The sequence below is a fragment of the Sesamum indicum genome, linkage group LG12, assembly GCF_026168435.1.
Source record: "Sesamum indicum cultivar Baizhima isolate 11 linkage group LG12, ASM2616843v1, whole genome shotgun sequence".
In the NCBI taxonomy this organism is placed as follows: Eukaryota; Viridiplantae; Streptophyta; class Magnoliopsida; order Lamiales; family Pedaliaceae; genus Sesamum; species Sesamum indicum.
Window position 1 is genome coordinate 14,448,668 of NC_142668.1, and position 20,581 is coordinate 14,469,248.

The 20,581-nt window shown below is 38.6% G+C and overlaps 4 protein-coding genes across 5 annotated transcripts; 2 read left to right on the forward strand and 2 right to left on the reverse strand.

The window, feature by feature from the left end:
• The first annotated feature begins 53 nt into the window (after positions 1-53).
• On the forward strand, positions 54-9,561 carry FTSH12 (FTSH protease 12). The gene is made up of 19 exons (XM_011097422.3): positions 54-579; positions 705-889; positions 1,604-1,830; positions 2,366-2,643; positions 3,130-3,207; positions 3,294-3,536; positions 3,624-3,764; positions 3,859-4,026; positions 4,746-4,858; positions 5,557-5,773; positions 6,005-6,076; positions 6,930-7,049; positions 7,128-7,244; positions 7,320-7,496; positions 7,616-7,735; positions 7,844-7,918; positions 8,073-8,180; positions 8,816-8,896; positions 9,234-9,561. Exons 1-19 carry the CDS (start codon positions 160-162, stop codon positions 9,309-9,311), a joined length of 3,018 nt encoding a protein of 1,005 aa, XP_011095724.2. The 5' UTR covers positions 54-159; the 3' UTR covers positions 9,312-9,561.
• LOC105175095 (peroxisomal 2,4-dienoyl-CoA reductase [(3E)-enoyl-CoA-producing]) lies at positions 9,552-11,921 on the reverse strand. Its single transcript, XM_011097421.3, has 5 exons — positions 11,573-11,921; positions 11,272-11,431; positions 10,739-10,908; positions 10,437-10,659; positions 9,552-9,872 (listed from the first exon to the last, which is right to left on the reverse strand). Exons 1-5 carry the CDS (start codon positions 11,756-11,758, stop codon positions 9,718-9,720), a joined length of 894 nt encoding a protein of 297 aa, XP_011095723.1. The 5' UTR covers positions 11,759-11,921; the 3' UTR covers positions 9,552-9,717.
• Positions 11,922-12,040: 119 nt separating this feature from the next.
• RH36 (RNA helicase 36) lies at positions 12,041-15,682 on the forward strand. Its single transcript, XM_011097426.3, has 6 exons — positions 12,041-12,781; positions 13,457-13,779; positions 14,483-14,686; positions 14,769-14,850; positions 14,916-15,017; positions 15,182-15,682. Exons 1-6 carry the CDS (start codon positions 12,188-12,190, stop codon positions 15,350-15,352), a joined length of 1,476 nt encoding a protein of 491 aa, XP_011095728.2. The 5' UTR covers positions 12,041-12,187; the 3' UTR covers positions 15,353-15,682.
• A 1,136-nt stretch (positions 15,683-16,818) lies between these two features.
• NF-YC2 (nuclear factor Y, subunit C2) lies at positions 16,819-19,369 on the reverse strand. Of its 2 annotated transcripts, none has more exons than XM_011097425.3 (2): positions 19,169-19,369; positions 16,819-17,952 (listed from the first exon to the last, which is right to left on the reverse strand). In XM_011097425.3, exon 2 carries the CDS (start codon positions 17,893-17,895, stop codon positions 17,074-17,076), a length of 822 nt encoding a protein of 273 aa, XP_011095727.1. In that variant the 5' UTR covers positions 17,896-17,952; positions 19,169-19,369; the 3' UTR covers positions 16,819-17,073. The 2 variants fall into 2 exon arrangements, with proteins under 2 accessions (XP_011095727.1, XP_088732110.1); XM_088875984.1 differs by having other exon boundaries at positions 16,819-18,033; positions 19,169-19,368.
• Between the last annotated feature and the right edge of the window lie 1,212 nt (positions 19,370-20,581).

The window sequence follows — 20,581 nt, forward strand, 5'->3', positions numbered from 1 at the left end:
CCAGACAGATAAATAAAAACCACTTCTTAATTCTAAAACCCCTTCTCCGAGCTTTTTCGACGGATATAACCCCTCTGCACTTGGAACAGAAGACTATCCGAACTGCCAAATATCACCTCTTTTTTAGTTCTTTGTTCTTCAGAGTTCGATACTGTTATTATGGAGATATCAAGACTTCAATGCCGACCAACCCCGCTCCATTTTTCTCCGGAAAGCCACTTTCTTGTTCGAAGAGTATATCTTTCCTCCTTACCTTATCTCAATTACAGGACCAAGCTTTCCCGTCAAAAGAAGTTCATTATTTCAGCCTCATCCGCTTCTTCTTCGAGTGGGCCTGAAGGCTTCTCTTGGCTGCGGCTTGCTCAGTCTATTCGTCGCGGTTCTCAAAGATTTTTTGAGAATTTGGGTGAGTCCTTGAAGAAAGAAACCGGGTTTGATTTGGAAGATGCTATGGTAAGAGTTGATGAGATTTCGGGCAGGGCCCGTGACTCGGCACGGAATGCACAGGATGCTGTAGAACGTGTGAACTCCGAGCTGCTGCCTCAGTTTGTGAGTTGGAATAAATGGGAACGTTGGAAGGTATAAACTTCTGTTCTGAAGTTACAAGCTTAACATATTTTGTGCAATGTAGTAGTTAAAATTACTATTCCCGAGTTTCTTTGGTAGGTGTGTACGTGTCCTACTCTTTTGTTCATTTATTTCAGGATATAAAGAATTGGGAACCAAAAAGATTGGGTGTTTTGGTACTGTACATTTTTGTCGCAATTTTTTCCTGTCAAAGTATATATAAGGCAGTCCGAGCTCCTATTATTGAGCGTGAAAGAAGAGAATTGGCTGAGGCATACATGGACGCATTAATTCCTGAGCCGACACCCACTAATGTGCGAAAGTAAGTGCCTTTCTCATCCGAGCTTGTTAGTTCAGTTCACAAATATTTGTATGTTAAGCAGAATCAGTAGAAACTACTGAATCATCTGGGCATCTAGTGTGGCTACTTAGTGTCTATTAGTTTATGAGGTTAAATTTGTTATCGAGTCGACGGGTTTACCACTTGAATGTGGAAGGTAATAAGTTTCCTAAAAAAACGTTGTAAGTGGAGTCGATCTATTATCTTGGATGGTAGTTAGGAGCGATGAAAAAAAAGTTGAATACAGCCATTTACTTTTGTAATTTGAAGAATTCTTTGATCGATCAAATGATGCAACCAAATTCAAGACAGTCCTTCCAAGCTGGCTGTCCAGGGCTCAGGGATCTATTGTTTTTAGAGTGTAGATAGAGGTAGTAGTATTTTCAGCACATTGCCAGAGGATATGGAAGGGCCAGGCCACATATTTGATCCCCACTGACTAGGATTCTACAGCATGCTGAGATGATGACCAGTTTGGAGTGACGAGCCTGTGAGACTAGAAGTACAATAAATTATGATATTTGGTTAAAGCTTCCATATTATCTTATCTTTGAGTCGCTACCAGTGGTCGTATTATAGGTCCAAGCAAAATTTTTTGTTGTTTCTTCGGTCCCCTGTTTGTATTGCAAAATACCTTTTTATGCTCCTGATGAAATTGGTGCTCTCTCAGTGCTTATTTTTTTTCCTTTCATATAGATTCAAACAAGGTTTATGGAGGAAGAGTACTCCCAAAGGTCTGAAGCTCAAAAAATTTGTTGAAGGACCTGATGGTTCACTTGTTCATGATAGTTCTTTTGTTGGGGAGTATGCATGGGAAGATGATGCTGAAAAGGCCCAAGACAGCATAAACAAAATAACAGAACAGGACACGACATTGAACACCGAGGATGAAAAGGTTCTGCAGCAAGATTTAGGTCTATCAGGTTTGATTGTTACGTCATCATCTTGTTTCATGTGACATTGGGTCCCTTTAAGAATTCAATGTTCTTGCCTTCTGTGCTAGTTTTTGAAAAATTGTCCGTCTACACAACCAGCTCAGAAAGTTTTAGCACTCTGGTCGTCCTTCTATTTTTAAAATGATTTTCACATATCTTTAGTCTCAAAACATAGTCAGCGGTTTTAATCTCGCTTCCTGGGTGACCAATAACTTAGAAACATAGATTCAATTTTGCATTAGTATACCATGTTGGCTTGTCTTGGTGACAAACATTGAGCTGCTATACCATTTGGTGCTGTGATTACTGTTTACCTATTCATTGACCCATAAGTAAGAGCTCTCTCTCCCTTCAGCAGCTATGGCTAGGAAACAATTCTTTTATTGGTGACCCATTATCTTCAGTAGTGAAATGCTGATCCCAGGCAGTTATGTAGGGACCTTGAAAGCTGCATGGGAAGATGACTAAATTAGGTATTCAGTTTTGTTGTTTTTCTGGCCTTTCTTATTGTGTTTTCTGATAGATGAGAATCAGAGTACTGGAGGAACATGGCGTGATAGACTTGCAGCATGGAAAGAAATTCTTCAGAAGGAGAAGTTAGCTGAACAACTCGATTCATTAAATTCCAAGTATGTGGTGGAATTTGACATGAAAGAGGTTGAGAACAGTCTTCGCAAGGATGTAGTAGAGAAAGCGAAAAACACACAGGGAACACGAGCACTGTGGATCTCCAAAAGATGGTGGCGCTATCGCCCAAAACTTCCTTACACTTATTTCCTTCAAAAACTTGATTCCTTTGAGGTGAACATTATATAGCATTCATCAGCTCTTTCTCCCCTATCTTGCTGCTCTTAAATAGTATTTTTTGGTTGAAATCCCTATCTTCATGACAAGTCTGTAACTATGCTACTCTATCTTGTCCCGCCTAATATAGGACTTTAGGTTCTTGAGTGCCTTTGTGGTGTATAGGCAAGTTAACGTTCAACCTCAAAGTCTTGGAAATGAAATTTCTTGCTTACTGCTGTGAAGAGATTGTCTACACAGTTTCAGAGATTGCATGGTCTATGAAGCATGGGTGTTCAGTGTGGAAATAGAGCTTATTTGACATTATAGTGAAAAGGAATATGCTCATTCATTCAAATTGATGAACACCTGCATGCAATAATAGTTTCAGAAGCTTCAGATGTTCCTAGAATACTGAGTCTTGTATTTCCAGAAAGCATTATTTAAATAATTCAAATGTTCACAAATATGCCACGTGTTTCTGAACACAAGTTACTTTTCTAGGTTGCTGCAGTTGTATTTACAGAGGATCTCAAGACATTGTATGTGACGATGAAAGAAGGATTCCCTCTAGAATATGTTGTAAGTTCAATGCCCTGGTTATATTCCAACAGCTATTTTTCTCCTTGAGTTTTGCCTCTTGCTTACTTAAAATGTTACTTGTCTAGGTTGATATCCCGCTCGATCCTTTCCTGTTTGAGGCAATATCCGGTTCTGGAGTTGAAGTAGATCTTCTACAGAAGCGACAAATACATTACTTTCTGAAAGTTGTATTTGTGCTGTTGCCTGGATTACTAATCTTATCATTCATCAGGGAATCTCTAATGATTCTTCATATTACCACAAACCGTTTTCTTTATAAGAAATATAATCAGCTCTTTGATATGGCATATGCTGAAAACTTAATTCTGGTGAGGGTCCTTTTTCTTCACTGAAGTTCACAGATGCCTAATTTGGCATTTGGTGTGATATTTTAATGGATTGTTCATTTCACTCAGCCAGTTGGTGAAGTTGGTGAAACAAAATCTATGTATAAAGACGTAGTATTAGGAGGAGATGTCTGGGATCTTCTGGATGAACTGATGATATATATGGGAAATCCCATGCAGTATTATGGAAGAGATGTGAAGTTTGTGCGAGTAAGCTAATAACATCCTGGAAACTTATAAAGCAATTTATCCGAACCATACTTTACTCTCTGAATGTTTGCATTTCTTCTATCTTATCTTGCAGGGTGTACTTCTCTCTGGCCCCCCAGGAACAGGGAAAACCCTCTTTGCAAGGACACTAGCAAAGGAAAGTGGGTTGCCTTTTGTTTTTGCTTCTGGTGCAGAGTTTACAGATAGTGAGAAAAGTGGTGCTGCAAGAATCAATGAATTGTTTTCAACTGCAAGGAGAAATGTAAGTTCACCACCTATCATTGTACCATCCTGTAACTTTTGAGGTAAATGGTAGAATACTGGAAATTTTTAGGACTCATGATAAGTTTGATCGAATGCCTACTCTTCAAAAAGTTCGTGCGCATGTTTGATGTCATGCTTGATGAGACAGTTTAGTAAGGTATGTTGTTAAGCTTTTCATATTTGAAAAGCAATAAAGGTTGAGTGTAATGACATTTTCCGGGAAAATTCATAGAAAGAAGAAAATTAGTTTCATAATGAGGAAAAGCATGAAAATATCTGCATGATATACGTCTATTGTTCTATGGTTTCCAGAAATGAAAATTTTAGAAACCGGCGTGGGAGTATTTTCTGGAATTTCCATTACTAAATCACTGAATCTGTCTCCCCATTTACTCTGCACCCTAAGCTCTGGAATGCATCAAGAAGGAGAGAATCAACCAAGTGATGAAGAGCAAGACAATGACTTCTATGTCAAACCCTATGTCATATCCACTTTTAGAACCAATCTTACATGTTTTTCTCATTTCCTTGAGTTCTGAAGTTATGAAAATAGTTCTTGTTAGTGTGCAGGACAAGGGTATTAATCATCTTTACATGTGAAGCAGGGCCTGGTCTCGCATGCTTACAGACATATTACATTTATGAGCACAGATATGCATATGCAGATCATAGCTGTTGTAGGAAGAAATAGATCAATAAAGGCTCTCTTTTTTTCAGGCTCCCGCTTTTGTATTTGTGGACGAGATAGATGCTATTGCTGGTAGGCATGCTAGGAAGGATCCTCGAAGAAGTGCAACATTTGAAGCACTGATTGCTCAGCTGGATGGGGAGTAAGTAATATGGATTGTGAATCCATATGCTATTATGGACTTATAGTTGCATAGCCTGGTTTAAAGTTCTAATCTGGAATACATGATATATGGTTAGTCCTTGTGAATCAATCTACAAACATGATTTCAATCATTGACCGCTAAAGATAAAAAACTGTGTTAGTAATATAAGAGTAAGGTGTATATTATCTTTAATTCTAAATTGAGCGTTCCATATCCTTCAGCTCTGTGCAGCCCAACAAGTAAGACAAGAAATGAGTTTGGTCTCTGTAAATAGAAGATTCAGGGGAATAACTATAATATTTGATTCTAAATTTGGTGCTTCTATATCCTTCAGGTTTGTGATGCTCAACAAGTAAGCCTAGAAAAGAATTATTCTGCTTTTGATGGTCTCCTAGAAGGCTATTTACTAATTCCTTGGAGAAGCTATGCAACGAAAACGGGGGCAGAAAATATATAGAAAATTAATCTTCAAAGCTAAAACCATTGAAAAAAGAAGTAGATATGTTATTCTCTACTATTGTCACAAAAAGAGGAGTAAACAACACGACTGAGCCTGGTGCCTCGGTATTTGTAATTCTTGAACTGAAAAGTGTTGACTTTAAGTTTATACTTCAGCTTCATTCACTTGTCACATTGTTATTGCTACTCGAGCTGCTGTTACTTAACCAGAATTCATGAGTATATTTTGTTTGCAGGAAAGAAAAAACTGGTGTTGATAGATTCTCTCTGAGACAAGCTGTCATTTTCATATGTGCTACTAATAGACCAGATGAATTGGACCTTGAATTTGTTCGCCCTGGACGTATTGACCGGCGTGTATATATTGGGTTACCTGATGCAAAGCAACGAGTACAAATCTTTGGTGTTCATAGTGCTGGAAAGGAGCTAGCTGAGGATGTTGATTTTGAAAAGGTTGTGTTCCGTTCATGTATCTCTCCTCTGTTTGTATGTGAATCTTTTCTTATTTGTTGTCTTCTTTCGGTGACTTTGGGGACCCAGCCCAAATGATTTGCTTTCTTACTACTTGTTTTGGGTGGAATGTTCATGAAACCCACTCAATAATAGGTTGAGAAACTGGTTTGATATGAGTATGGCTAAAGACTGGATTATGCTGAAGTCGTGTTCTTTTCTCCAACCCTACAGGTGGTCTTCCGCACTGTCGGCTATTCTGGTGCAGATATAAGAAATCTAGTCAATGAAGCAGGAATTATGTCTGTAAGTTCTTTGTGTTACTAGATAACTTCATGTCTCTCTAACTGGCTTGCGAGTGCTCATGCACTCAGGTCATTTGTCTGCTTTCTTTTGGTGCATGCACGGCCTTGAGGAATGAACATGGAAAAGATAGTGAATGTTGTGTCACTGCAGTGAATGTTGTATTTAGTTCCTCCCTCGACCAATCAATTGTGAGATTCTTGATTTTGAAATGCTAATTACGAAGATAATTTACATGTCACTGCAGCAAGAACATAGTCTATGGAAAAAAAAAATAGTAAACATGGTGATTTTATGTAAAAGTGAATGTTGTGTTTAGTTCCTCCCTCAACCAATCAATTGCGAGCATTCTTGATTTCGAAATGCTAATTACGAAGAGAATTTTCATGTCACTGCAGCAAGAACTATAGGCTTCTGTGGAGAAAAAAAAAAAAAAAGTAAATAAGACCATGCATGTTTAGATCATGGAATGATGATAACAACAAGAACTTTGTTTTGATATTTTATGAAAAATAGCTGGGTTGTCCATTGTGCATTAATATTGTTTAACATGAAGAATTTTGTACTTAATTTTAATCCCTTGGTAATATTCTACTTATTACGCTTGATAGTTCAACTTGGTGTCCATTTCCCATATAAACTTCATGAGTTGCATTTTCACAATTCAACCTTAGAGATTACCATTTATCTAACACTAAAATTCTGAATTCTAGAACGCAGTACAGCACACTATTTTATGATGCATATATGGATTTTTCATCCCATGGGTATGCTTACATTTTGCGCCTATTTGGCCGTTATGTTCGTAACATTGGTGCAAGTCTACTCTTTCAAAATAAATGATGACTGAAAACAGGTCAGGAAAGGGCATTCAAAGATCTGCCATCAAGATATCATTGATGTATTGGACAAGCAGTTACTTGAAGGAATGGGTGTGCTTCTCACTGAGGAAGAGCAGCAGAAATGTGAACAAAGTGTATGGTTTCTTTCATAAGACTTTTGGAAGGGTTATGTTATAATGATCAATCTATGATATTATCCAATATGTTCATAGGTATCTTTCGAAAAGAAAAGACTTCTGGCAGTACATGAAGCGGGTCACATAGTGTTGGCTCACTTGTTCCCTCGATTTGATTGGCATGCGTTTTCTCAGCTGCTACCTGGTGGAAAGGTATACTGGGTACAGGTAGAATTTATTTTACTCAGACACACATGAATGACGTTTGTCTGTTGTCTGCTTGAGCAGGAAACTGCTGTGTCTGTTTTTTACCCTCGAGAAGACACTGTAGACCAAGGTTATACAACCTTCGGGTACATGCAAATGCAAATGGTGGTTGCTCATGGTGGGCGGTGCGCGGAGCGTATTGTATTTGGTGATGACATTACTGATGGTGGAAGAGATGATCTAGAAAAAATTACCAAGGTAAATGAAGGGGTGCTAACTTTTTATCTTAAAAAAAGATACCTGCTTATTGTGAGTAATGGCAAACGAACTGTTTATACAGCTCTCTAGTCACATGCTCAAGTGGTTATCTCTTTCAGATTGCTCGAGAAATGGTGATAAGCCCTAGAAATCCAAGGTTGGGGCTCACTGCCTTGACAAAAAGAATTGGGCTGGTTGATCGACCAGATAATCCGGATGGTGAAGTAATAAGATACAAGGTATCATATACTTGAATATGGCGAAATGTAGAAGTATGAAGTGTGGCTGTTCATTTAACTGCTAAACATCAAACAGCTAATATTGTTTTAATTTTTCCTTGACATTAGTGGGACGATCCTCATGTGATTCCTGCAAACATGACGCTTGAAGTTTCTGAGCTTTTTACAAGGGAGTTGGCAAGGGTAATTTCAATCTGCTTTTATTTTTTTTTCTTTTTTTTGCTGTGACAATATGCTATGCTCATAGCATCAGTAGCTGCATGGATTCGTGTGGCACTGTAATGTATTGGTTTTCTTATAGTGTCTTTCTAATGTGTTGGTTTTCATATTGATACAGTACATTGATGAGGCAGAGGAACTTGCTATGAAGGGCCTTAAGGACAACAGGCATATATTAGACATGATTGCCCGAGAACTGTTGGAACATTCAAGAATAACGGGATTGGTAAGATACGTTTCTTATTGTGGATAATAATAATGATGTGGAAGTGTTTAAACAAATAAGTTTTCTCCAAATGTGTCTCCATAAATGAAGGTACCTTAGTCCTCATTTTGTGTGCAAAATCTGGCAAATTTAAAATTCAACTCTTTGCTGATATATGGCCAATTGTAGCTGAGAATGGACACATGCCATCACTTGAACCACAAATCCCCTTTGCCCTTAATTTGATTAAAGTAGTGACAAGGAAAAAGAAATGGGGTTCCTGGGATTAAAATTCACATCTCGCCTCGCATGTTAATATTTCCTAAACCCATTTGGGGATATGAAATAGAATCGCTAAGAGTGCTCGCTTCCTAGTTTTTGTAGGATAAATGAAGTTGCATTTTTTTTAGCTTCACAAAATGATCAACCATCCTACATAAGGTTTAAAATTTCCTTTCTACAAGGTTTGCATATGACAGTACCTTCCATTGGCAGTAACTTGTTTTGTTTCACATTTCTTTCTCAACTTTAGTAGGCTGCTTGTGGCTCATTCAGCAAGCATCTAATGTGTACTGTACTGTTTTTTAGTGAAGAACTTTGCTAACAATTTCAAGTCTGATTTGTTTTCATTTCGCTTTTTCTCTTTCCTTATCCAGGAAGTACAAGAAAGAATGAGAGAATTATCCCCTATTATGTTTGAAGATTTCGTCAAACCTTTCCAAATTAACTTGGACGAGGTAGGCCTCTTTTTTCCTGTCAATACTTTGTATAGGCCTTTAATATATGCTGATACCCCGTTAAATGTCTTAAAAAGTGTGTTGACTTCTGTATTCACCAAAAAATAGGTCTCCTTGGATTTGCTTTTTCAAGCATCAGGGTCTTATGTCTTAATTTGTTTGATATGTGGCATATATTTGCGATAGCATTGCAAAATCTTTTGCTTAAACTGTCATGCCATTGCAAAATCTTTTGCTTAAACTTGTTATTTGACCTCTTCAGGAATATGTTCCTCAGTTTGTTCATTAATTTCACAGTAGCAAACTCTTTACAAAATTTCATTTTTTTACTGCACAGGATGGACCATTGCCTCACAATGACCATCTCCGGTTTAAGCCCTTGGATATCTATCCCGCACCACTGCACAGATGTTGAACTCTGCAGGAGTGCATGGTTTTTCTTCATCTAGAGTGGTTTAGTCACAGCTCCTTTTGGATGAAAAATAATCTATTATTGGCAAGAAGTTATTGGAACAAGATTTACAGTAGACAGTTGACAGAAGCGTCCTCCTCCGTAGATAGAATACACAACTGCAGTTTTGGCAATTTCATACACAGTTTGTTAATTTGGAGCTTCCAAAAAAAAAAAAAAAAAAATCCAAACATGAGAAATCCATTCAAAATCAGACCAATTTTCTTCAATTTATTGGAATTTTACTAAAGCAGGTTGATAAAAGTAAATTATTTAAAAGTTTTAACATAACAGGTTATGTTTTTGCCCCGAATGGGTAGACACTGGCTAAGTCCACAAACAATGACACTATGTATGGCATAAGCTCAGGTTAGAGTTTGCTGGTAGGAACTCCAGCTGGTGCGGCGCGAGATCTTTTCTCCACTGCTCTAGAAAACTGTTTCACTGCATCCTTGGGCAGAATCCTCGGACTGCTCAACCACAATCCTCCATCAACAATCAAGGTGGTTCCGTTGATGTATTTACCTTCAGTTATGTTCAAGATTCCCAAAATAAGCAAGTTAAACTTTAGAACTAGTTAAATTCATTAAATAATTGTAACAGGCGTATGTTGGAGGAACATTAGAACTATTATAAACCAAGGAATATGAAGAAAATAATAAGATTAATGGCTGAAACATGAGACAAGGATGAGTCACCACGATGAGCATTATTGAAGTCTGGAGAAAGTTTTTTTATTATTTATTTTCTTTTGATAATCAACAGCACTGCAATTCATCTTAGATGAAAAGTTGCAATTTAAGTAAATATTTGAAACCACTTAAGGGTAGTTAAGGCAGAATGTGTACTTACTAACCAGCCCGTTTTATCATAGCAGGTCAAAGTTTTATGATTCCCTTTCATGACAATTTAGGGATTAAAGAATTAAGCTCTTTCTTCCTTTTGTTCAGAGTATTAAAGGTTGTCATTTTCTGAAAAACAAAATATAGTACACAAAATTGTAGTGTCAACTGAGTTGGATGACATTTTCAAATTACCTGAACCTTATTGATCAGAATATAGTTAAAAGAGAAAAGGAAGATGACAAACCAGCATCTGAAGCAAGGTAGACAGCAGCCATGGCAATGTCCCATTTCTCACCGACTTTATAGAGAGGCAAGTAATCACTGGTTTTGTTATTAATCTCCTTGGGCAGAAGTTTACTCAGGCCTGCAGTATCTCCTATGGGACCTGGTGCAATCCCATTAACTCTTATATCATAATCTGTACCCCATTCCAGGGCTAAGTTTCTTGTGAGGGCATCAACAGCTGCCTGGAGAGATAAGATAACGTTGAACAAAAGCTCCCAAGAAAATCAAATTACATGCGTGGGCAAGTGTCAGATTACAAACCTTGGCTGCAGATACATGGATCTGATACCAAGACGCTGTGTAATGCAAAGTTGCACTGATATTCAGTATAAATCCTCCACTGGACAAGCTTCTTCCTGGCCCGCCTTTCTTAAGATACTGAAGTGCTTCCCGACACATTGTAAATGTGCCAACAGAATCAATATCCATCACTGCCGACAGTAATTCCAATAGCATACAGTTAAATGCTTGAAAGAGTGACCACATTGGGGTTCAACTATCTCATCATGCTCCCCTCTTGATGCACTTTCGAGAAAACGAAATCGGAAAGTTTATTTTTTTCTACATGTTTCTTTTATCGACATTGAATTTTAATGTATCAATAAGGGTTCAAACTTCTCGGTTGCTGTTAGAACTGTTTCGAGTGAAAAGTGTGCTTGCTTATACACATTTTGAGAAACTGAAGCTGGTTTACTTCGACGGCAAAGAATTCCAATCAGAACTAACATTTAGAGAAGGAGAATTTCGACAGATTCAAAAGATTGAAAAAGAAGACAAGTTATTCAGAGTCAGACCTGTTTTAAATCCATTGGGAGAGAGATCCTCTGCCGCCACCAGAAAATTGCCAGCAGCAGCGTTCACAAGAATGTCCAGCTTCCCAAAATGCTTCACCGTTGCCTCCACAACTCTCCGCGCATCTTCCCCTTTCCGGACATCCCCTTCAAAACCAACTGCCTGAGAAAAGAAAAACAAAGAGATGTTGACATTATAATCAAGTAATCATCTAAAACAGCTGATTCAATATGCAGGGAGAAGCGCTCAATTTCTGGGACAGTAATCAGCCGCAGAAATGACTTTTGTCCGAAGAGGAATTACGGGGATGCCAAGGGACATGAGGGCTGAAACTGCGGCGTCTAAGACGGGCTTGCGGCGGCCCATGATAGCGATGGAGACTCCATGCTTCCCAAACTGGGTTGAAATCTCGAACCCGATACCCGACCCGCCACCAGTGAGTAGAGCTACTTTGCCTTGGAGTACATGGGGCTTGAAAGGAGACTCCATATCACCTCCAATTATACAGTTGACTTCTTCTTCTTGGTGGTGATGATTGATGACAGTTGATAGAGGATGGAAGACGAAGGTCGTTATGACCTCAACCCGCCAATTGTGATTCGCCGACTCTCTTATTTGCCCCTAATCCGACAAAATGCGGTGGAGAGTACTAAAACTTGTTAAACAATTCTATTTCTATATAAATAAAATTTTACTGATTATTGTTAATTTGAAATTTATAAATCCTAAATAAATTCTTTAATCCAAACACACTTTTTTTTATAATTATAATAAAATAAAAGTTGGTAATAAGTATTATGTGTATTATTAGTGTAGTCCGGTTTTAATTAAGCCGCTTGCTTTCCTTGTTGTTGTAGGCGTAGTAGGGTAAGGATAATTGCACGCAGGCGGCCTTGAAGCTCAAAAGTCAAAACAATCATGGACGAAGAAATCAAACTCGACGAAAATTTCCCATTGTTTTCCCGGAAAAGTAAATCCACCACCACCAAAAAACCCTCGCCTGCCCCCGCCGCCGCTCCCCCAAAGGTACTCGAAAAAGAACTGAATCCAAACCCCACCCCCGCCAACGTCACCTTCTCCGACTTGGGGCTCGCCGAATGGGCAGTTAATACCTGCAAAGAGCTAGGCATGAAGCGCCCTACTCCTGTCCAGCACCATTGCATCCCCAAAATCCTATTGGGCCAGGACGTCATGGGCCTGGCACAGACAGGAAGCGGCAAAACGGCGGCCTTCGCTCTCCCCATTCTTCATCGCCTCGCTGAAGACCCGTTTGGGGTGTTCGCATTGGTTGTAACCCCCACCCGGGAACTGGCCTACCAGTTGGCGGAACAGTTTCGGGCCCTCGGCTCTAGTTTGGCGCTGCGGTGCTCCGTGATTGTGGGCGGCATGGATATCATAAACCAGGCCCAGAGTTTGATGCAGAGGCCCCATGTGGTGATTGCCACTCCCGGCAGGATTAAGGTTCTTATTGAGGAGAATCCTGATATTCCTGCTGTTTTCTCCAATACCAAGGTAATTCGTTGGTCACGCTTCTTAATTTTTTAACCTTTTTATTTGTTGATTTTCTAATTAGTGGTTGTATTTCTCATTGGAGATTTATTAGTAGCTTTTTCTGTGAAAAGTAGGAGACCTTGTTATTGAATTATTTATCGAGACGAATGATAGATTATAGATAACTGATATATATTGCTTCTTGACTCGTCAAAATCTTATAATGCATTCATCAGGAGAGGAATTATGACGTGAAAACTTATTGGTTCTTTAGGAAGTTGCACCTATCTAAATTGCATTATTGGGAAGCTAACCTTGGCCATGGATTTGTTAGGAATTAATAATTAATGGTTTCTCTAGTGTCAATAACTTGCCTTTCCCATAGGATGATGCCTTGTGAGGTTTTCACTCCTTGCTACTGTTTACTGTGCTTCAGAAAGAAATCCTAATGAGTGCGATGTGCTAACCTTAGCATTTGAAGTAGTTTTCCTGTATGTATTATGTTGATTGAAGTTGCAATTTGGGTGCATGAAATGAAGACCAATTTGAAGTATTTTCCTGTATGTATTATTATGTTGATTGAAGTTGCAACTTGGATGCATGAAAAGAAGACAAATTGAAGTATTTTTCCTATATGTATCATTCCAATATGCTTATCCCCTCATATGTGAAACCTGATGAAGAATCTTATTGCAGTTTTTAGTCTTGGATGAAGCAGACAGGGTCTTGGGTGTTAACTTTGAAGCAGAATTAAGAGTTATTTTCCAGTGCTTACCAAAGACTCGGCAAACTTTACTATTTTCTGCAACCATGACAAGTAATTTACAGACATTACTTGAACTTTCTGCAAATAAGGCATATTTCTACGCGGCATATGAAGGGTTTAAAACAGTAGAATCTCTTAAACAGCAGTATGTTTTTATCCCCAAGCATGTGAAGGATGTGTATCTACTGCACATATTAAACAAAATGGAAGAGATGGGTGTTCGATCTGCCATAATTTTTGTCTCCACCTGCAGGTACAATTTTCTTATATGATCTCCCAGCTTCTTATTTCTTTTTCATTTTATTCTGTTTCAGTAGCACATGACTACAAAAATTAACTGATAATGTTGTTAATACGGTGCTACCAAGGTAGAAAATGTCCACTTTGGATTCATTCTTTAAGTAATGCCATTTTTTACATGATTGGTGAAGGCATAGGATTTGATAGGAAGTTTTTTTCCCCTCTTTCAATAGGTTGAATGAAAATTTGTACATATACGATCAAAATCTTAGTTTTCGAGGTGATAATTTGTCAGATAGTATACTTGAGCGAGCATTAATAAAATAGGTAATTTTTAGAGAAAGTAGAAGAGATTTTGAAGCATGCTAATGAATGCCTTTATTATGTCTTTACAGCATCCTTGCGCAATAAATAAAGCTAATAAAATCATCTTTTTCCTTTCTTTTTGCTATGGAAGTATGGGGTGTAGAAATCTAGAAAGATCAAGAATGATGCTTCAGCAATTAGGTGTTTTCAGTAGATCCTGGTCCATGAGTCATCTTACAAGCTTAAGTTAGCAGTAAACTCAGTTAAATTGGTTATTAACTTGTTAAACATGATGAGATCAAGATTTCTTTCATATTGGAGGCTCTTTACTCCAACAGAACTTTTGAATCTTGACTGCGAATAGGAAATTGCGTTTAGATATTGATTTGATATTTTCTTTGTTTGAGCAGGAGTTGTGAGCTTCTGAGTTTGTTGCTGGAACAGCTTGAACTAGAAGTTGCAGCTTTGCACTCTTTCAAATCCCAATCTTTGAGGCTTTCTGCATTGCACAAATTCAAATCTGGACAGGTCCCTGTGTTATTAGCCACTGATGTTGCTAACCGTGGTTTAGATATACCAACAGTAGATTTAGTTATAAACTATGACATTCCAAGGTAATGACTTCTTTTAGACTGTTTAATGACACTGATCCCTGTAGCATACTCTTTAGAAAACTGAAGCTCCGATTTGTTATAGATATCCAGAGGATTACATTCATCGTGTTGGGCGTACTGCAAGAGCTGGAAGAGGAGGCCTTGCTGTTAGCTTTGTCACTCAGGTATAAAAGTATGGGCTTTTTGCATTATCACTTGCATGCTAACCCCTGTAAAACATATTTTGCAGCATGATGTGGATCTTGTACATGAAATAGAAGCTGTTATCAAGAAACAATTGGACAAGTTCGAGTGTAAAGAAAAGGAAGTACTTGAGGAAAATATTACAAGGGTAAGAACTTAAGACCATTATGGAACATTAATTTTGCTAATTTGATGACGTAACATTATATATGGCCAAGTTCTATCCAAAGCCTGGTGGGGTATGGAACCTACTCTGTTGAACTGAAAAATACTTGGTACGTTTATGAAGATATGCTTGTATCCCGTTTTCAGGTCTACAAAGCTAGACGTGTAGCAACAATGAAGATGATGGATGAAGGTTTTGAGGAGAAAGCCAAGGCACGAAAAGCTCAGAAATTAAAGACATTAGAAGCGAAAGGTCTATTGAAGAAAAGGAGTAAGAGACGGAAAACAGAAAAATCAACTGAAGAATCAGAATACTGAGTCTGTTCTGCACACGTGGCTGGTGTGGTTTTTCCCTGGCTTTCTTAAAATTATATTCTTACCTTCATCAAAAAAGAGGACAAAAAAGAAAAAATGAAAAGAAGAAAAGAAGTACGACCTTGTGATCTCCGAGCTTGTACAATCTTCATTTTGTATCTCATAGAAAGTCGGTAAATTTTGGCCAAAATATTCCTGATAGATTGCTACCAGCAAATTGACAAATAGCCGAATAGACAAATGACATTCCATACGCTGCCCAAGAGCCAATTTCGGAGTATTCTCGATTTACCAGGGAATAAGAAGAGTCGTCCGCGTCTTCTCTTTCTGATCTGTTCATGGCTGCTTCAATATCTTAAATTGGATTATTTTGTTTAGTTAAATGCTGAAAAAAAGTCGAGACCTGTCCCCAATTCAGTAGTCAGTCCCATAACTAGAAAAGTTGCAAATACATCCAAGCGTGTGCATCCCCATATTTTTGCCAGCGAACAAAACACAAGATACCCCTGGATACCATTAGGGCATAAGCAGATCAATCTGGGTTCAACTGTTGTTTACAGTTTTAGCTGGGGGCCTAGGCTTGGTAACAAACATCGGGCTTATCTACTGTTCCACTCCAATTGCAAAAGCCAATACGGGAGATCCGGTAACTTATCAGCATCTTGGAGCCCCTAGGAGATGAAGGTGAAAAGTTCACTGTCTTTGTTTATATGCAGTGAAATTACTAGGAGTGATCGGCCAGTGATTGGTCCGAGGGTAGGTTGGGAGTGATAGCGGGATAGAAGGGGTTTCGATGGCGGCAAGATGAGCCGACGACAGCGAGCATAGGAGGGAGAACGGTGGGAAAGAGAGTTGGGGCAGGGGTGCATTTTGGGGGAGGAGAAAAGCTAGTGTCAGTTGTCGGCAGTGAGAGATCGACCGTGGGTAGGGGGTGGGGAACGATAAAACGGAGGATGAACTTTCAAATGATAGTAAGCTGCTGGGCTAACGGTGCAGGATGGCGGAGATAAAAAGGAGAGTCTTGATCTACAAAAGAGGGGATGCAGGTGTGGCGCGTGAGGGTGGGTTGGGGTGAGATCGTCGGCCACAGTCGCATTATCAGGAGAAAATGCCCTCTCATTTCTTAAAATTGCATGCAAGGATACATTCATTATTTACCTCCAAAACTAACTAACAACACAATAAACATAGCATTACCTTTTTATCCCCAAACACAGTCAGACTAAGTGAACTCCCCATTGTGAATCTCAAATTGTTTAATAGTTATAATATTGACAAGTTGAGACACGGAATAGAGGTGCGCAGCTAAAACAAGCAAGTACAAGGAGCAGGAGTCAAGGATGTGTAGATTGCTCAGCCATCTGGTCTTGTGGATGGGGCGCTGGCACTCCATTCCCGATTTTTCTGTTTCCAGTCCATTCTTCCACAATCTAGAGAATTCTATGTTAATTGTTTCGGAGGTTATATCATTTTCAACGAACCTTTTCAACTTCATTGAGCCTTTACCCCCTGGTACATACAATATACCTGATAAACTATCCTTCATTGAGCCTTACCCCTGGCACATGCAATATACATGATAAACTATCTTAAATTCACCTTCTCTACATTCACACGGGGCTCTTACTCCACAACAACTAAGAATACTACAACTTCCAAACAATAATAAACACTTCTGAAGTTGTCTTCAAAGAGGTCCACCAAAATACAACTGATCTTTTCAATCATGAGTCACTTGGTTGCTGCTGGGGTGGTGGCTGCTGAGACGGATGCTGGATATGAGATTGTGGCCACGGCATGAAAGGAAGAGGAGGTCGAGGCTGCTGATTGGCATAGAGAGCAGCCTGATCAACTGGCTTCCCCATTATCATCCCAGGGGCTCCCACCTGAGGCTGGGGGGGCACATAGTAATACGGCAGAGAATCTGTTGTAGATGCAACCAATGGAATTGCAGCCTTGGTGATGCCAAGCCCCTCTTCTTTCAGTTCATCCCTAGGAATAATATCAACTAAAAAATCAAAAACATCAGTTCTTGAAATGGCAGCTGCTATATCATTCTTCTGAAGAGTCCGCCTTTTGTTTTCCTCCGTATGGATCCAAGATCGCAGAGTCAACTCCAAGATGAACATCTCACATGCCTTGGCGAAAATAACAGGAGCTTCAGCAGAAATCATCCTGACATCCTCATCAGCCTTCATTATCTTTTTTATTCGAGCGAGCGGGAGACTGTGGTTCTTGAAATCAGTAGTTTGATCAATTTCCTGCATTTGATTCGCCCAGAAAGCTTGAAGTTGCTGTTGTTGCTGTTGATTATGAAAATGATGGGCTTGATGGTAGGCGAGCTGTTGTTGCGGGGCAAAACCAGTTGGAGGTTGCGTTGGAGAAGAAACTGTCCCAGCTGGAGTGCCAGTAGCCAACATTGATGCTGTCTGATAAGGGGGAGTAGAATAAGCCATAGGCCCGCTTCCTGATACAACTCCTACCCCTGGTTGCTGTTGTTGCTGGCTCTGGTGTGTCAATTGCTGCCTCTGGTCTACATGATCCATGTTGGTCGATGATGTTATGTCCCAGCCCTTTTATTGATGATATATCTTAGTTCAACGCTGCAATGGAAAATGACTCACAGCACACATAAATCTTCTGCTTATCAGTTCAAAAGGAATTAACAATCATCCAAGGATCCCCTGCAAGCCAGCAAGTTTCAGGATGGCATATGCATATCAAGTATTGACTCAGAAATTCAAATAAATAAATAAGCAGACGATTAAAAGCTATAAACATGAAAACATGATGCACAATACCAACCACAAATTCTCTTGAGTTAGCTACGTCTAGAGATAAATAGAGAGAACATTGATAACTTTTACGATGAACTATACTAGATACACAATATTATTCCAACGATGGGAATAGAAGTTCAATCCAGAATTACATAGTGAAGGAATTCCTTGCCTTAGAATGTTCAATGCACCACACAAGTTTAATAATATGTAGAACATGTAAAATTATGCTTCAAGAATTTGGTATGGCAACAATGGATAATGGAGAGACGTTGAAGAAACAGAACGCCAAATATGCATACTGAATAAGATTCGCCATTCTCAGTATTATTGCTAAACATGTGTTAAGGCTAGTCTCTTTTATGTTTTCTTAGAAATGTGCCCATGCAGGCCATCTGTAATTCCAACCTCATCCTCAGTTGAGCAAAAACTCCCAGACCTACTGCATTTAACTAATTATTTCTTTTTCAAAAGACCAAGGAATAGAGAAAAAGAAGAAACGGCAGACAACGGAGCAAAACATTCATAGCACATGAAAGTGCTTTTTGTGTACGCGTTCCTGCAATGCGCACAGGGAAATAGAAGATCCAGAGATTCAGAAATTACGGAATCACAAGCTCATAAACAATTCTGCAAAATTAATTTAAAAAATAAAAAAGAAGACAGAGAGAACCTGACAGAAAACCAACCTAAAAATTCCAGACAGAAAAACCCAAAAGTGAAAACGAGAACAAAAAGATGAAGGAGAAAGATGACAATGCCTGAATATTAAAGTATATCCCCTATTTAGCAATTTCTTATTAAGAACAGTGGCAAAACTAGAGTCGAATTCCAATTCACTGGCTGATCAAGGGGTCAACTCAAATACGTAAATGCGCAGCCAAGAGCAACTCCCCACCCACCAAAAATAAATCAAACCGAGGCCATCATTGGCAAACCCGGATAAAAAGGAACTTGGTACACAGCTGAGAGACATTTGAGCAAAGAAAATCAGGGAAAATCAAATAAAGGAGTAGGCATGAATAAAGCAAACACTTACTCATATTTCTGGGAGAAGAAACACCTGGTCCTGGAGATTTCTTCGCTCGCGAAAGCCCTAGGAGAGAGAGTGAGAGTGAGAGAGAGACGGGCGATGCGTAGAGAAAATTTATGTATATACGTACAAGTAAGCTGCAGAGATTGAAAGTAACGCTGGGGAAAAAGGAGAGAATGACGACAGAATTTTTGAATATGGTCCGATGAGGGGTTGGGGGGGGGGGGGGTGGAATCGGACACCCGAGACGCGTGTTCGTAGGTCAGGAATCTACAATGAGAGGAACAGTGCTGAGATGGCTACGTGTTGAATTTTGATTGGTTCTGCCAGAGTGCCCGGCTGTGACGTACGCAAGTATGACTGCTGCAATCTTCCCCTTCAAATTGGATTACATAAATTTGTAGCTTCCTATAATATTCTGAACTATTATTAGCTTAGCTGTAGAGGCGTGTTGGAGCAATTTAATTTTGATTAATAAGATACGCTAATTAAAATGTTACCAGATTTATTTGTATTTTTTTATAAAATAATTATTTTTTAATTATTTAATATTGTCATTAATTATATTCATTCATAATTAAAATAAAAATATCTTAATAATCTTGATAAATTACTTAATTTGCCTATTATCTAGCCCATTAAACTAAATAAATATAATAAAAAAATTAAAGTATTCGAAACCCACCGATTGACAGGATATGTTATAGTTATAGGGGGAGAATTAAAGTGATTTATACTAGTAATGAGGGTAATTAATGTATTTCTTGGGTATGCACGTACTAGAGTCTGGCTGGCCATACAGACACAGGCACTGATGAGGTGCCACCACACTCCTACTGTTGTCACTGTCCGGTGCATGGCTATGCCTATGGACATGAGAATAAAGGGTATACCCCACCCGTTTCTCTTTTTCACTTTTTTTTTAAAATATATATTCTTTTATGGTATATTTAGATTGATGGATTTGAATTTATTAAGAAGAATCTGAAATTCATAGTTCCAAATCCTTCGACCTAAATGCAACTTTAGTTATAAATTCAAATAATAGTACCTACTACTTTGCAAGGTTTTGTGCCAAAAATTGGCTCGCATACGCGTCTGTTTGTATCTGTTTTTCCTCCTAAACATCACCAAGTCCAAGAGCATCTAACATATTTATATCTCTACAAAATACATGATTCAATATATTTTAACTTATACAAAACGAAAACATCTCCCTATTTTTGTCTCTAGCTCTATCTACCAAAAACAAAGAAAAAGAACATTAGAAATAGAATCAAATTAGTAGGGATGTGGATCATTAAGCAGTTAAAAATATTAAGTGAGAATCCTCTCTTGCTATTTTTCTTAGTTTTCATAATCATACTTGAAACTATCAGCATGCCACTTTTGCATCAATATTGTTCAGATTATTACACC

What these genes read in the sequence shown, in the direction of transcription:
- LOC105175095 (XM_011097421.3), bottom strand. Translation starts at nt 11,758, where the DNA reads ATGGAGTCTCCTTTCAAGCCCCATGTACTCCAAGGCAAAGTAGCTCTA. An exon ending in TCATGTCCCTTGGCATCCCC is followed by an intron (nt 11,432 to 11,572) that starts GTAATTCCTCTT and finishes TTCTTTTCTCAG; the next exon opens with GCAGTTGGTTTTGAAGGGGA. An exon ending in CTACCTTGCTTCAGATGCTG is followed by an intron (nt 9,873 to 10,436) that starts GTTTGTCATCTT and finishes ACATAACTGAAG; the next exon opens with GTAAATACATCAACGGAACC.
- FTSH12 (XM_011097422.3), top strand. Translation starts at nt 160, where the DNA reads ATGGAGATATCAAGACTTCAATGCCGACCAACCCCGCTCCATTTTTCT. An exon ending in TTTCAACTGCAAGGAGAAAT is followed by an intron (nt 4,027 to 4,745) that starts GTAAGTTCACCA and finishes TCTTTTTTTCAG; the next exon opens with GCTCCCGCTTTTGTATTTGT. An exon ending in ATCTAGAAAAAATTACCAAG is followed by an intron (nt 7,497 to 7,615) that starts GTAAATGAAGGG and finishes TATCTCTTTCAG; the next exon opens with ATTGCTCGAGAAATGGTGAT.
- NF-YC2 (XM_011097425.3), bottom strand. Translation starts at nt 17,895, where the DNA reads ATGGATCATGTAGACCAGAGGCAGCAATTGACACACCAGAGCCAGCAA.
- RH36 (XM_011097426.3), top strand. Translation starts at nt 12,188, where the DNA reads ATGGACGAAGAAATCAAACTCGACGAAAATTTCCCATTGTTTTCCCGG. An exon ending in ATTTTTGTCTCCACCTGCAG is followed by an intron (nt 13,780 to 14,482) that starts GTACAATTTTCT and finishes TTGTTTGAGCAG; the next exon opens with GAGTTGTGAGCTTCTGAGTT. An exon ending in CTGTTAGCTTTGTCACTCAG is followed by an intron (nt 14,851 to 14,915) that starts GTATAAAAGTAT and finishes CATATTTTGCAG; the next exon opens with CATGATGTGGATCTTGTACA.